Raw genomic sequence first — 16390 nt, 5'->3', positions numbered from 1 at the left:
TGTCATTTCTTCAGTGAATTTATTTTAGGGCATGAAGAAAAACACTTTTTATGTTATCTTTTCCCAATAGGTAAAAGTTAGACAAAGTTAAAAATGTTTTAAATGAATATGTAATTATTTTCTGATTTCTAAGCTTAGGGCATTTGTTAGGCCTCTCCCTTCATGGCCATGTTGTTTTTATTATTACAAAAGTATAGATCTTTGATTAAAATCACAATTTACCTGTTTTTCTTTTTTTAAATTTTCCCCCTTTTAGGTTTGTGGAATCTTGCTTCTCTCTTTTCCAACCTTTGTTTGTTTGTGTTGATGCCCTTTGCCTTTTTCTTTCTGGAATCAGAAGGTTTTGCTGGTCTGAAGAAGGTGAGTCAATTGTGTTTTGGAATTAAATTTGTTAATGAAGAAATAAGAATTCATATCGAACTAAAAAATGTAGGCTTGAACAACCATTTGAGAGGAATATGATAAGTTGAATTAATAATAATAATACATAATACTAACAGTCCACTGTTAGTGTTAATAATGTTAACAGTAATATTCATAGTTTGCATATTGAGTTATTTTACACATCCACAGGGGCAACGCCATCTTTTATACTTTTGAATACTTCCATAGTGTGCACAAACTTAGTGGAGTATTCTTTCGTGGAATAGGTGAACCTGACATAATAGCTGTTATTCTTGTCTTATGGTCTCATTCAGTTTAATGTATAACATGAAATTCTAAAAATCTTAAAATATATCTTGATGCAAAAATTATTTCATATCCAATGTTTTCAGGATACTAGCATCTTATAAAGTCAAACATGCTCCAATTTTGTGTTCAAACTCCCAGGATACTGTGAGTTACTGATCTTAGGTGAATGTGGGAAGGTGAGAAGTGAGAAAGCCAGGACACTTTGCAAGAGCATCTTAAAAAAATTAATCAGGACTTTACAAGTGATAATAACTCATTTACCCTTGTATGTAATGTTTTAAACTGTAAGCAACAAAGTTTCTATTAATAGCCTATGGAGATCTTTGCATTGCATTTTTGGAATATTATGCAAAGATTTAAGTAGTTAATACTTTTTGAGTGACTTTTAAGCTTGACCCAATCAATTCTAGTGTTAGAGTTTAGTTATAGACACATTATGCCTTTTAAATTTTTAGCTCTATTTATATTTTGATATATGAAGTGGAAGTGTGCCTGTATGTCTTATCGTTGAATCAGTTAAACAAATTGTCATGGGAAGTTGTAAACTATGAATTATTATTATTATTATTATTAAACTGTGAATTATTATTATTTTTTTATATAATTTTAGATGGAGTCTTAGGAAAAGAACTGTTCAATGTAACGTTTTGATAACTCTTCTGATTTTAAACCTTGAGTGTAACATATTTCAAATCTATACATTGAAAGATGTAGTCAAAGAATCAGTGAGTCAATTTCTTTAGAATTTTGGAGCCACAGCTTTTTTGATGGATATTTATTTATTCAACAAAATTTGATTAAGCACTTACTAAGAAATATGATTAGAATCCTTGGGTGGTGCAAATGGTTAACGCACTCAGCTATTCACCTAAAGGTTGGAGGTTTGAGTCCACCTAGAGGTACCTCAGAAGAAAGACCTGGTGATCTACTTCCAAAAAATCAGCCATTGAAAATGCTATGGGGCACAAAGTCCCTACTCTGACACATGAGGTCACCATGAGTCAGATTGACTAGACAGCAACTGGTTTAACTGGTTTTAAGAAATAGTTATTATGCTATTTTAGGAGCTTCCTGGAAACCCAAAGCAAAAATGGTGTGGCGGAGGCATCTGACCTCCTCTAACTTCACAAGCGGAGAGGAGAGTCATTATCAGCATCAGCAGCCCAAGACTGATTGCTGTGAGGTGGAGGTCAGACATACGTCTGTCCTCCAACCTTTTTATCAATTCTGACACCAGCTGTCACTCTTAAGGCACTCTCTACTTCTCTGCTGGGTTTGATAATTCATTGCAGTGGCCACACAGAACTCACAGACTGTACTTATAGCTATGGGGTTTGTTAGAGAAGGAGCAGGTTACAATGCAGGATACAGTTCTTCGATCAGGATAGCCTCTTCTCAGCCATGCCCGCAGGCCTCTCTCTGGCCCTTGGACTTTCAGCCTGGCCTCTGCCCTGCTCGGGCAAGTGTTACAAAGCTCTTCAGCTCAGCCAATGAGTGCCTGGAGGCACCCCACTCTGCCAGTAAGCCTCGGCCCAAAGGTGCTTATCTCTCTTGCTGTGTGGGTTGGCAAGCCTAGCTCTCCTGACAAGTGCCTGGAGGCACCGCACTACACCGGGAAGCCTCCTGCCTGAAGGCACTCAGCTCTCTCCTCTGTGGGTTGTCACACCCACTGTAACTGCCTTGATCTGTGGGCTGGGAAGCCCACTGCGGCATCTTGCACTGGTCACTTGGTTCTGCTGCCGCCATTCCTCTGCCGCTGCTTCTCGCCGTCTTGCACTGTCTCCAGTGTTACAGCTCTCACCCTCTATCTCGTGGGTCTAGGAGGTTCTCAGCACAGGGACCCCGTCTCTTCTTCTTGGTGGTAATGAGGTCCTCACTTTCCACCTCTGGGATGGCTCATTTTAAGCCTAGTGGGATGGCAAAACTGACCAATCCCCTTGTTAGGGCTCCATATACCTTATTTGCATGGCCCCACCCCCACAAGGGTGCCATTCACTTTATTTGCATTATTAACAAGTTATCCAATCCCCTTGGTGGGCCACAAGCACCTTTGCATAGTCTCACCCAATCATTTGATGGGAGCTATAAGATCTTGGTGAGAAAGTTCATATAAAAACAATCCATTGCACCACACCAAATGAAAGACAAGGTTCCTGCCTTCAGTGGATATACAGTGGAAGAAGTTAGAGATGCAAACAAATAAGATGCAGTTTGATGAGTTTTTATGTAACAAGGTGTTATGGGAGCTAGTGAAAGGACTGACTGTTTTGATCTGTCCAGGGAATCCAGAAGGCTTAACAACAGGAGACTTGGAGATTGAGTAGGAGTTTGCAACAGGATTGTGGTAGCATTGTAGGCTTGAGCAAGGGTCTGGAATTCTGGTTGAATTGCTAGAGTGGCAAGTGATTTGGTATAGGGAGAATGGTGAGAAATTAGAGTAAGCTAACAAAAAAAAAAAAAAAAGAAACCTGTTGCCGTAAAGCCAATTCTGATTCGTAGCGACCCTGTAGGACAGAGTAGAGCTGCCCCATAGCGTTTCCAAGGAGCAGCTGGTGGATTCGAACTGCTGATCTTTTGGTTAGCAGCCAAATTCTTAACCACTGTGCCACCAGGGCTCCTTAGGTAAGCTAGTTGGGGTCAAATCATGAAGGCTCTGAATCCTCTGCAAGGTAGTTTGAATTTTCTGCTGTAGACAGCAGGGAGCCCATAAAGGATTTCTGAAAAGTTGCATCTCCTGTTTTATTTAAGTATATTTAGAGATAAACAAACATTTCAGAGTTTCACATGTCCCACACAGTGCGAAACACTCTTTCGCAGAGGTGTCACTATACTGAATCAGTCACACAACTGGATCTGTTAAACAGAGTTTCAGCATTTGTCACTAAAATTGCCACATTGATGTTTGCTTTAAATACACAGAGTTCTCCCACCTCCACCTCACTGTGTAATCTTACACAATAGAACATCTGGCAAACTTTTATTCCAGTGTTAAATATATTTAGTATCTACCTAGTTTCTACTTTTTATGAAAATCTAGTTATTAATAAGATTATTGTTTAAAAAAAACAGTGTGCAGTATGGACAAACCTCTTGCCTCCAATTTGGCTAAATCTGTTGGAGCAGGGTTAGCAGCCATCTCTAGAATTAAAAAAAAAAAAAAAAAAAAACTGACACAAAAACCCAGTGACTTATGTCAGTTTTCTCATGGTACCTCTTATAGACTTACAGTCAAAAGAGACAGCTACGCTTGAGGAGGGATCCAAGAAGGCCATTAAAGATATTTAGTACCTACAGATGTACAGCAGTTGTTCCCTCTAAATTTTTTACCTTTGGTCTCTCTGTATACTATTAAAAGAATATTCTCTAAACACATTTTTGACTATGTTAGTCTTCTGCTCAAAATTCCTCAAGGGTCACAACAGCATTTCATGATCTCTAATGGGACTGAAGTGTTGAATGAATGTAAAGTATAATTGACATTACCAATGCAGTTAATTCTCCAACAGAGCTAAAGGATTATTAAAGAGAGGATAATGAGGTAGGAGTCCAGGTTGGGCACCATTTATCTGAATTGGGAAGTTGGGTAGGGGAATGAATGCAAGATAGAGAAACCAAATTAAAGAATTTGATCTTTAATGCTATTAAAGAAAGGAGGGAATGGGATTGTAGCTTGAAGGTAGAGCAAGTAGAATGATTTTAAAGTAGGGGAGTCTGACAATATTGATATGCCAAGGGGAAGGGTTGGTAGAAGAGAGACTGAAAATACAAAGGTGAGAAAGTTTGGTTTTAGTCAGACTGCCTGGGAACTTTGGGCAAGTTACTTAATCCATCTAAACGTCAGGTTTTCTTTCTATAAAATGGCATAATAATATTTACCTTACTGTGTTGTTTTGAAGATTAAACGAGGTGGGTTATTTATGTGGAGCACATAGCCTAGGACTTTGCTCAGTAAATGTTAGCTATTATTATCCTAAAGGTAGTCTATGAATGTAATTGACTCAAAAGTACTCTAGGACACATCAGTGTTACATGGGATCATTAGGAAGCAACTGAATACAGTATAGTCAGCTCTTAGTTATTTCCATAGTAATGTCTCAGGCAGTTTTAGAATTCCAAATTACTTTGCCCACTTTGAAACGGCATATACCGAAGCAGAATAAATCAGTTTTCACATTAAAGATAGCATACTTTGAAAGAAACCTGCTTAAAGATAAAATTTAGACCTTAGTAGAAAGGATGAGAAAGCTTTAAAATTAAGGTATTCATGGCATGTTATTTTAAAGTATTCATATTTTTCAGTTTTACCATTAATTACATGAAATTAATTAATTAATTAAATTAATTAAATTAATTACCATTAATTACATGAAAGTTAAAAAGGTTATTAGCATCATAGAGTTAAGTCTAATCATGTAAAATACAGGTTTGAGCCTTCCGTGTTATGTCTTTCTATAATACAAGATCATTTGGTATTTACCTGTGCATATTCTAAATGATGTTCCTTGAGATACATGGTTCTTTGTACAGTACTATAGGTTATGTTAGAATGATTAACTTTGCCTGCTTCATTGAAGTTAACGTTATGACTGACCAGTCATTAAAGTGTTTTAATGTAGTTGGCTGGCAAATACATACATTCAGGTATACTCTTTTAAAGTGTTTTAACGTAGTTGGCTGGCAAATACATACATTCAGGTATACTCTTTTAAAGTGTTTTAACGTAGTTGGCTAGCAAATACATATATTCAGGTATACTCTTTTAAAGCTGTTTGTTCATTGGTTAAGTTTGACGTATCTAGTTCCTGAGTGATACCGAAAAGAAGTTAGAAAACCCTTCTAATTGGTAGATTAAGCACAATAATTTGAGTAATGACAAACTTGTAACATAGTTAAGTTACATTTCCTTCTTTTCCTTTGACCACCCTCCTGGTACGTTTTACTATGTCTAAGTCTGGTGTATTCCCTAAATGGCATATGGCCCCACCATACTCCCATTGATTCCCCTGGGCAATCGATTTTAAAACAGCTCCTTGCATATTGTGCTGAGATGCGGAAATTGGCCACTAGCCATGGGCGGATGCAGAGCTTGAATTGAAAATCAAATTAAGCAGAATTTTCTACTTAGTTTTTAATTAAACCACTATGTTAATTCAAACAGGACATTTTAGGCCTAGGGGGTTGACTGTGTCTTTTAAGGGCCTTAAATGGCCTTTCTTCTCTCTCCTTACTATGGTGAATGTTTCTATTTTATTAGGACCATCTCCTCTCTATTCCCTTTCTTTATAATTTTCAAGTGTAAGAGAATATATATGGTTTTGATAAGGTAAATTTTTTTGGTAAGAAAGTAACTTTTATCTTAAAACTCTGACTTCTTTTTAGCGGTTAAATGTTTATCAAATTTCGATTATTTCACTGTTGCCTTTATGTGTTCTACCCAGCTCTGTGTATGTTCTTGTATGTTTGAACCTGACCCCATGTTTACATCTTAATTTTCCAACTCTAATAAAAAGGTTGCATCTGCTGGTTGTAACTGCATTATTTTGTTGTAGAAATATTTTCTGATATTGGTGACTATCAATTGTATACCAGAGTACTTGCTTTTTAGGATTATTAGGCAAGCATCTGCTGACATAGTTGCTGTTGATACTACTCCTCAGACCAGCTGCATAATTTTCTCTCCCCATTTTGCCTCAGAAAAGATCTCTAGATTATCTGAATTAGTGTCAGAAAATGTTTTCCTATTTCATAATGAACTCTAAAGGTTCATATTATATTTGAGCGTCTGACTTAGATTTAAAATGTTATGAGGAAAAGATCCAATAACTTAATGAAAATTAAAAAAAAAGCCTACCATAAAATTGTCACATAAGCTTAATGACAGATTAATTCATAGACCAAAGATTTTTCTACGAGTCAATTTATATTGTACTCACCTTTATACCTATCTTTGATTTGAAGTCATGGCAGAAAATTTAACATAAGCAACAGCAACATCCTGACCAATTATCCAAACTATCCAGACATCCCAAAATGTTTGGAACATAACACACGGTCTGTAAGATGAAGAGGTTAACTCCTATAACTTCAAACGAAGTGCTTAATAATAAAAGCAAAAAGTACAAAATTTGAGGTAACTTCCTTTCTTAGTTAATTAGACTGACCAGGTGGAAGCGAAGAGTTCTGTGCTGGTGCTTGGAATGTCTATAAAGCTGAGCAACATGACACACAATCGAGGAGGAACAAAGATTTTTTTTAATATGTTTCTATCCTGTGTCACAGTTTGAAATTGTCCTGGTTTATGTCCCTTTTGACAAACTTACATAAAAGTGACCTTGTACTGTATTTTATGACCAGATGACTTTTTCCCCCCAGTGGCTAATTTGTATCAGGCCTCCATCTTAAAGAGACACAGAAACAAGTAGGAAGTCCAAGACTCTTTGTCTCAGTGAGCTTTCATTGCATTCTTTCATTATTTTTGCTCGTTTTTGCCACTGATTATCCATAAATTGTTGGAAATGAGTGATTAAGGAAGTGCTGCTTAGTGTTAGTGGCACATGCGCATATTTGGCATGGTTTTTGTGGGTGAGAGGAAATCACGTACAAAAAGGAAGGCTCCTGCTGGGACCCTTTCAAGGAAATTTAACTTGGGTCATGTTTTTGATCTTGGTGTTTATTACAGAAATGGAGTCATATCTCACTAACTATTGTTATGTGTTAATTTGATTTTCCCAACACCTTCAAGAAAAAAATCATTCAGTAATTTATTAATAGAATCCTTCCACCCTCTGCCTAGAAGGAGCACTAGTCTTTTTCTTAGAAATAGCATGGATGATAATGATTATTTTCAGAACATCCTATTCTGATAGTGTCGTTATATTTGAGGTAGGTTCCTTTTGGAATTGTTATTCTGTTGTAACAATATCAAGTGACCATTTCAAACACTGAACCTTGGCATGCAGGATCTCAGAGAAACAGTTAAATACATTTATTCCATTAAAATAATTGTTGAGTTTATAAAGATTTTGAATTAAAAATTATTTAGCTCATGAAATCACATTAATTTTGTCACTATTCTAATACAGTTGCACATTGGAGAGAACTGAATTATAACTTGGATTACAGTATCTATTATTGTTAAGCTGCAGCTGCTTCTTAAAAGTACATTGTCACTCAATTCCTGTATACTTTTGATGGTGTAATAATTTGAAATGGACCATTGTATAGTACTTTCATCATTCTCTCCGTGTATTAAAAAAAAAAAGGAATTGCACATCTAGGGCTAGATTTTCTCTCTATTTGTATAATAGTATGATGACAAAAACTTGAGTTTTGGCATTCAAAAAACCTGGATTTAAATCTTAAATCTTCTACTTGCTAACTCTTTGACATTGGGCAAATTTCTGAATGTCTACATCTATAAATAAGGCTAACAATACTTATCTCGTAGGATTACTAAAGGCTTAATTATATGGTTTGTTTGTAAAGTACCCAGTCCTATGTATTAGAAGTAGCAGTTGTTTTAGGTGTTTAAATGTATCAACTGTGTGAAATTTGATAATGACACATTAGGAAAATTTGTGTAGCATTACATTTTATATATAATAACAAAATGATATAAAAATTACATTGGTATTGACATAGTCAGCTTTTATTGTTATTTTTAAATAAGATCTGTTTTATCTTTTAGCAGTATACTTTTAAAGAATAGGTATCATGTTTAATAGGTAACTAAACTTCAAACTTTATTTTATATGATAATTAAATTACTAACTAATGTCTCATAATTTAGGGTTCTTTGTTAAATGAGAGAAAGTTTTGGTAGGGAGGAAATAAAAAGTCACGAGGTTCCGATTTTAAAGTAATTATACGTTCAGTGAAACTGGCCCTAATGCTCCCGATATTCATGAAACAATTTTATAAATAATTATTGTCAATTAGAACCTCTTCCAAAATTTTTTTGGGGGGAATTAAAAGCTATTCTCCCTTGGTTGGAATGAACTTTATTTGAAAGTAAAATTAAATGTCAGATTTAATGCTGATGAGAAAGCTTCTTGTGTAATTATGATACACCCACTGGTCTGCAGGACAAGAGCTCATCAAAGAGGCTAGATTTTGGATTGTTAAAATCTTATATTTATTTGGCATTTTAGCCCATGTTTATTTGTCTGTAAAGTCATTTATTCAGTGTGTCACAGTGTTAATGCTCTGATCTCTATGAAATGTTTGCCAATTCATAGCTAAAACTTGGTATATTACTTTACAATGCATTTATTTGGCCCATTAGTATTCCAGAAATAAAAGTTGTATAGTCAGACACATGAAAGGCAGTAGGGTTGTTTCGTAGTCTGATATTAGGTAATAGTTTAGGTTGAGATATATCTACTTTTCTTTAAAATTTAGGTTGTTGACAATTATACTATTAAAAAATTTATTGATTTGCACACTTTCAGTTAAAGAAAAGACACTTTCATCTAGAAAGATAAGCTCCCACTGTTCTAAAGTGATAGAACTTTAAGCAGCTGAAATGTTAAAAAAAAATACACTGTATCTTCTGTTAGTGATTAAAAATAAGATTTGCAGGCAAAAACTAAAAAGAATAAGTCAGTTAGAATTAAATGTCCCGAAATGATCAGTTTTATGGGAAACATGTTCTGTTATCTTTCTTGGAACACAGAGGAAGACATTTAAGTTGTGCTATAATGCTAGATTTAAATGTTTTTACTCTTTTATATTTTACTTGGGATTATTTGATAGTTAACATTTCTCTTTATACATTAATTAATGAGTATTAGTAATTTTATAAGCAGTGAATTTTTACAACAGATTTGTAAAGCACTTTAACAGTTTTTTAAACCTTTTTTTTGAAGTATCAGAAATACTTACCTGATCTTTTAATGAGTTTTGTTTCTTTTTAAAAATGCCTAGAATTAATTAAGTTATATTTCTGACTTATCTTTTTAGAAGAGATTTAATGAAGTACCATATGCTGTGTTAAGAACTTACTGCATTAGATAATTTAAAAATACTTTGATACAGTATTTTGAATAAGATTTTTCTTCTCTTTTGCCATTACCTTAGTTCAGGCTCCATAATGTATTACTTATATTATTGAAACCATGGTCTGACTGTTTTTTCTCTTTCCAGGCTTATTCTCTTATAATCTCCATACTGCTTTACAGAGTTATTATTTTCTTAAAAATACAGCTGTTTTTGTAACTTAACCTCTATAAAATCTTTTGATAGTTTCTCACTGCCAACAAGATAAAGTCTAAAATTCATAGCATTACATATACAGCTCTCTGATAATTTGGCTCCAATCTATCTTTTGTTTTAAATTGTGGTACAAATACATATAACAAAACATTTGCCATTTCAACAATTTTTACATGTATAATTCAGTGACATTAAGTTTCTCATCTTGTGCAGTCATCATCAGTATCTGTTTCTAAATTTTTTCATCACCCTTAACAGAAACTCTGTGTCCTCTAGGCAATGATTCTCCTTTTCCACCTCCCTCCTTCTCCTGGTAACTACTAATAAACTTTACTCTGTATACACTTGGCAATTCTAGATATTTCATGTAAGTGCGACCATACAATATTTGTCCTTTTGTAATTGACTGACTTCACAAAGCATGTTTTCAAGATTCATCCATGTTTTAGCATATATCAGGACTTCATTTCTCTTTTATCGCTGAGTAATATTCCGTTGTATGGATGGACCACATTTTGTTTATCCCTCCATCTGCTGATGGACATTTGGGTTGTTTTGACCCATTGGCTATTGTGAATAATGCTGCAGTGAACATCGGTATACATGTATCAGTTTGCGTTCCTGCTTTCAATTCTTTTGGGTATAGAATGGAATTTCTGGGTTATGTTATTTTCCGCAGTGGCCGCACCAATTTACAATTCCTCAGCAATGGATGAGGGTTCCAATTTCACTACGTCCCCACCAACACTTGTTGTTTTCTATTTTTCTGATCATAGTCATCCTAAAAGAAAAAACAAAACCAAAACCGTTGCCGCTGACTCAATTCCAACTCACAGCCACTCTATAGGAGAAAATAGAACTGCCCTACAGGGTTTCCAAGGAGCTGCTGGTGGATTTGAACTGCCAACCTTTTGGTAAGCAGCCGAGCTCTTAACCACTGTGCCAGCAGGACTCCATCTTAGTAGGGGTGAAAACATATTGCTGTTTTGATTTGCATTCTCCTAATGACTAAATGGAGCCCTGGCAGTGCAGTGGTTGAGAGCTCAGGCTACTAACCAAAAGGTTGGCAGTTATAATCCCTATGGGGCAGTTCTACTTTGTCCTATAGGGTCACTATGAATCGGAATCGACTTCATGGCATTTTTTTTAAGTGACTAAATGGCATCGCACATCTTCTCATGTGCTTTTTTACCCATTTTTATGCCTCACACCATATATGGAAAGTAACTCAAAGTGGATCAAGGACCTAAATTTAAGAACTAAAACCATAAAACTCTTAGGAGAAAACACAGGGGTGTAATTCTTTAGGATCTAGTTTTTGACTGAATTCTTAGATATGACACTAAAAGCACAAACAACAGAAAACAAAATAGATAAATTAGACTTCATCAAGATTCAAAACTTTTGTTCATCAAAGAACTTTATCAACAAAATGAAGAGACTACCTACAGATCGGGAGAAAAATTTTGATAGCCATATGTCTGATAAGGGTTTAATGTCCAGATTATATAAAGAACTCCTACAATTTAGCAACAAAAAGACAAACAACCCAATCAAAAACTGAGCAAAGGACATGAATAGACTTTTTTCCAGTCTTTTTTAAACCACATTTTTCTCTAGGTCCCCTACCTACCTGATGCTGTATCTATACTGATCTCCTCACCTGTACCCAGAACATACTGTGCTCTTTCACATCTCCATGTCTTTGTACATGTTGTGCTCTCTATTGGGAAAGCCATTCCCCTCACTTCCTGCCTGGTGAAGTCCTGTTTATTCTTAAGTGCTACCTGCTGGATGATGCCTTACTGTCTCTCCAGTAGGCCTTCTTTAATTGTTACCTTCATCCTCCTCCCACAACAGTGATTGCAATTATATTATGCTTGTTTGTTGGAAATGTCTTTTTCTCTTACTTACCTTGATATTCCCAAGGGTATATACTTAGTGTATTACATACAGAGTTCTTATACAGGGAAACGAAACATGAAAGATAAATACTTTCTTAGGTCTCATTGATCTTGTCACAAGGGGAGGATATCAAAATGCTTCCCTGGAGCTGGGGTGGTCATGGATTCCTGCACTGTTTTCTCTCAGAATGTGATGCTTTTAGAACCTCTTTAAAAAAGAAGACACTGAGACTTTAAATTATTTTGGAACATGTAGGCTGTTAGTTCAAAACTTTCAGGTTATGTTATAATGAGGTTCTTCACAAATGAAGTGAGTCTATACAGAATTCCCACCATCCTTAGCTTTGTTTATAGGACTGTTCTTTACCTCAACCCATATCCCAGGTCTTTAGCTAGTTCATTAGAAACTTAGATCCACTAGGCATTTCATTTGAGAATATAGTGTGTTTGGAATGAGCTACTAGGCAGACTGTTCCCCATAATTCCTAATATATTTGCCCATTCTATGAAACTAGTCACACCAGTGCCCTAGCTGTGTTGGAACTCAACCTACACCCCAGCCTGCTTGGCTGAACTTTGATCCCTATGTAGATCTTATCATTTTCCACTTCCTGGAAGACTATACTCTTCTGGCCATCCCCCTTGAGGGTCAATTGTACAGCATACTAATTTTCTCCTGTCTTTAGTCTTACCGTTTCCTAGCTTCCTAACTTCTCCATCAGCCTTTTAACACATGGGATCACCATAAATTGGAATCGACTCAATGGCAACTGGTTTGACTTTTTTTTTGGTTTTAGCATGCCTCATGGTCTGGAGTTTGTCTCAGCTGTGATGATAACTGGTAGGTTTTTTTTTTTTTATTATTATTGTTAAGTAAATTAGTGAAAAAATTAAAGTTAACTTTTAGGATAGTGTTAATATTGTTAACCTAATATTTTATATGCCAAAATTCAACCTTTTCTTAAATAGGATTGTTAACCTAATACCTTATATGCCAAAATTCAGCCCTTTCTTACTATCATCCTTTTTCCCCTGCATCCTAATTATTATTAAAGACTCAGGTTCATTTAGTGTTTTATTATTTTTGAAGTGTTTCCATGTGCTTTATTTTATTTGATCTCTGTAAATATTTATGAATAAAATTTACCAAGGCAAGTTTTATTGCACGTAGTTTATAGATAATGTTTTCTGATGAGACTTTCAGTGTATATAGCAGAGGCAGAGATGATACTAGAACCCAAAATCTTTTCTCTCTACATTAATATTTACCAGCCAAATGATTCTCACACCTCCTAGAGTTTTACACAAGTATTCCTGCAGTTCAAGTCTATTACAATTCCTCATGCTATTTCTATTTAAAAAAAAAAATCAATAGTATATTTTTTTCCTTTAAAGGAAAATATGTTGGGAGCATGTGAATTTGTGTTTGGTGAATATGTCAGGTATAAGTAGAGATCAGGTGAGCATGCTCATGATTCTGCTATTGATTTGTTACTCAGCTGAACACCCCAAGTGACAACAGAGGTTTTGAGCATGATATTTTTATATTTTTAAAAATTCTTAGTCATATTTTAATCAATACCTATAGTACATGATTGATTAAATACCATAAACAAGGGACACTAATGTTTAAATACAAGGTAGTGAGGAGCATGATAGTAATGATGCGTATAATAATCCTGCACATCCACCCAAATTAATCTTTACCAGATCCATATCCTGTATTTAACTGTTCAGAACTTTTTTTTTTTTATTTTTTTATTTTATTGTACTTCAGGTGAAGGCTTACAGAACAAATAGTTTCTCACGAAACAGTAGTACACATGTTGTTTTAGGACATTGGTTAACAACCCCACAACATATTAACCCCCTAAATTCTCAACCTTTTTTTTTTTGGTGAAAATACACATAGCCAAAGATACACCGTTTCAAAAATTTCTACATACACAGTTCAGTGACATTGACTACGCTCTTCCAATTGTGCTGTTATCTCACTTAAGGTGAAGGCTTACAGAACAAAATAGTTTCTCATTTAACAGTTACTACAAATGTTGCCCTATGACAATGGTTAACAATCTCACAACACATCAACAATATCCTTACTCAACCTTGGGTTCCCTATCACCAGCTTCCTTGTCCCCTTCTGCCTTCTCGCCCTTGTCACTGGACTCCTGTATCTCGTTAGTCTCATTTGGTTTTACGGGGCTGTCCACTCCCAGGCTACTGTTCAGAACTTTTATATAGCACATCAGGAAGGTTCTAGAACTTCAAAATTAATGCTAAACAGAGGAAATATAGTAATAATATCTAATTTGGCTTTGTTTGTTTATTGCAAACAGAGAACTTGGGCCTGGAATATAATTCAGTGAGAAACATTTGCTAAGAACTGCCTGAAATCTTGCTTATATCAACATTTGGAAATAAAATATGGGAATTATAAATAAATCAATTTTTTGTAAGTTCAAAATATAAAATTTTCAAAAATATTGTAAATTGTAACGCATACAGAAATTTTAGCCTATATATTTTAATATGTCAGTTTTGTTGGCCTGATTATATAATGTTTTTTGCAGCTGGTGAATTTTCTCACATAATTAAAGGAAATTAAACAGCACATGTCATTGTTAAATAGGATCAAGTAAAAAGTTTACCTATAGATAATTTCATGTAAGTGCGACCATACAATATTTGTCCTTTTGTAATTGACTGACTTCACATTTATTAAATGCATAGATAAATTCTAAGAAACCAGGAAAATCTCCAAGGACCCAAACCAAACAGAAACAAAATAGTAAGTGAATAAACGATGCCGTGGCTACCCTGTGGGCAGGGCAGTGAGGTCATTACAAAGTAACACAGGACTTTGGGCTTTAAAAAGAGTCAGCCCTTAGGTCCACAGAGGCTGGGAGTTGGAACCGAGGCTTGGGACCACTGGAGGGTTATACTCTCTACAAAAGGAAAAACTTAATAAAACACTTACATCTCCCACACACCCCTCATCACCGATAGAAGAAGACTCTTTCAGCCTTAGCCTTATCCCTGAGAATTCATCCACAAGGTTGTACCTTCCAAGAGTTTGGAGTTAAAATATTTACTGTCTGCATTGTTGGGAAACTCCCAAGTCAAGAAATTAGCATAAAAGTTATTCAAAATATTATGTATAATCTCATCATTTTAACCTAATATATAAGTAAGTCAAAAATGATTTATATAAATACATTATTAAAGCTTGTTTTAGAAATTTGATTTAATATAATTTAAGATATTTAATACACACATTTTTGATTTGGTCCTATTTAAAATGGTATGTACTGTTTAATTTCCTTTAAATTAATTGCTTGAGAAAACTTGTGGCTTGACAACAAACGTTATCTAATCAAGACCAAACAAAACCTAATTTCCTATTTTATACTAGTTTTTCTAAATTTTTATGCTTAAACTCTTAGTTTCTTACTTTCTTAGTAATTTGATATGGTTTAGTTCTTAAAGTGTTATCCCTTTAAAGCTGGGGTGAGTAATACACTTTGTTCGATTTTAGCCGCCTTTCTATGAGTTTTTACAAAGATCTAATATTTTAATCCATTGTGGGAAATTTTTGAGGTGATTAAAAAGAGTAGATCTAAATCAATTTTTCTATGTATTGCTGTTTAGTTATTCTAAAACAATTTATTCAGTAATGTTGCCCTTACCTGTTGTTTTTTAATATATATAAAATTCTTATTTTCTCTCTTGTTTTTTAGTTTATAATTTCCTCTGTACATTTCTTCATAGACTTGATCCCATCTGCTTTTTGTCTTTTAGGAATTTCTCAACATTGTTAGTCTGATAATAGCATTCTTACATTCTAACATAATTAAATAATTCAGTTAATCTTTATTGACCACTCACTATTATATGTTAGGTACTGTTGTAGGCAATGCAGATTGGTTATTTATTTATATCTTTCCTATATTTTGTGGTAAAAATTAATGTTTAATCCATTATCCTGAACCGATGTCTCTGATCCTTCTTTTATCTATGTCAGCTTTAAAACCTACTGCCATCGAGTCGATTCTGACTCACAGTGATCCTCTAGGACAGAGCAGAACTGCCCCACAGGGTTTCCAAGTCTGTAATCTTTTGGGAAGCAGACTGCCACATCTTTCTATCTAGGAGTGGATGGTGAGTTCAAACCGCTGATCTTTTGGTTAGCAGCTGAGTGCTTTAACCACTGGCCCTTTATCTGGAACATAGTAGTAATTTAGTTATTTGTTCATTTTTTTGATATCTCCCTGGCCCTGTTTCAAGATCTGGGAAAATTCTTGATCTCTGCTTGAATCTGCTCTTATTTCTTCTGCAAGCATGAGGCCTAGGTCGTTCTTTTGGCCTTTGCTCTTTAGCTTTTTAGCTGGTTTAGCCTTTCATGACCTTAATGTTCTGTTGAAGGAAGGAAGATCTTTTCCAATCTAGTGTTGAGAAGTTCCTTCTCGAGATTTCAAGATGATTTCTGCAGATTTACAAGTCTTTCCTGAATGCATCTGTATTTCAGAGCCCTTAAAGTATAATTTTCTTACGTCTTGTTTGGCTTACATGAAGCATAT

The 16390-nt window shown here is 34.9% G+C and overlaps 1 protein-coding gene across 1 annotated transcript in view; it reads left to right on the top strand.

Moving 5' to 3' along the window:
• The window catches only part of LMBR1 (limb development membrane protein 1), a 243155-nt gene that overhangs the window by 91596 nt on the left and 135169 nt on the right, over window positions 1-16390 (top strand). The window contains 1 exon segment of the mRNA XM_023727978.1: window positions 257-360. Within this exon segment, the coding sequence (XP_023583746.1) occupies window positions 257-360 (104 nt within the window).

This window comes from Trichechus manatus, unplaced genomic scaffold (genome assembly GCF_000243295.1).
Source record: "Trichechus manatus latirostris isolate Lorelei unplaced genomic scaffold, TriManLat1.0 scaffold00020, whole genome shotgun sequence".
Classification (NCBI taxonomy): domain Eukaryota; kingdom Metazoa; phylum Chordata; class Mammalia; order Sirenia; family Trichechidae; genus Trichechus; species Trichechus manatus.
The sequence above is the reverse complement of the archived record's forward strand: the minus strand, read 5'-3'. Positions and strand labels throughout refer to the sequence as shown.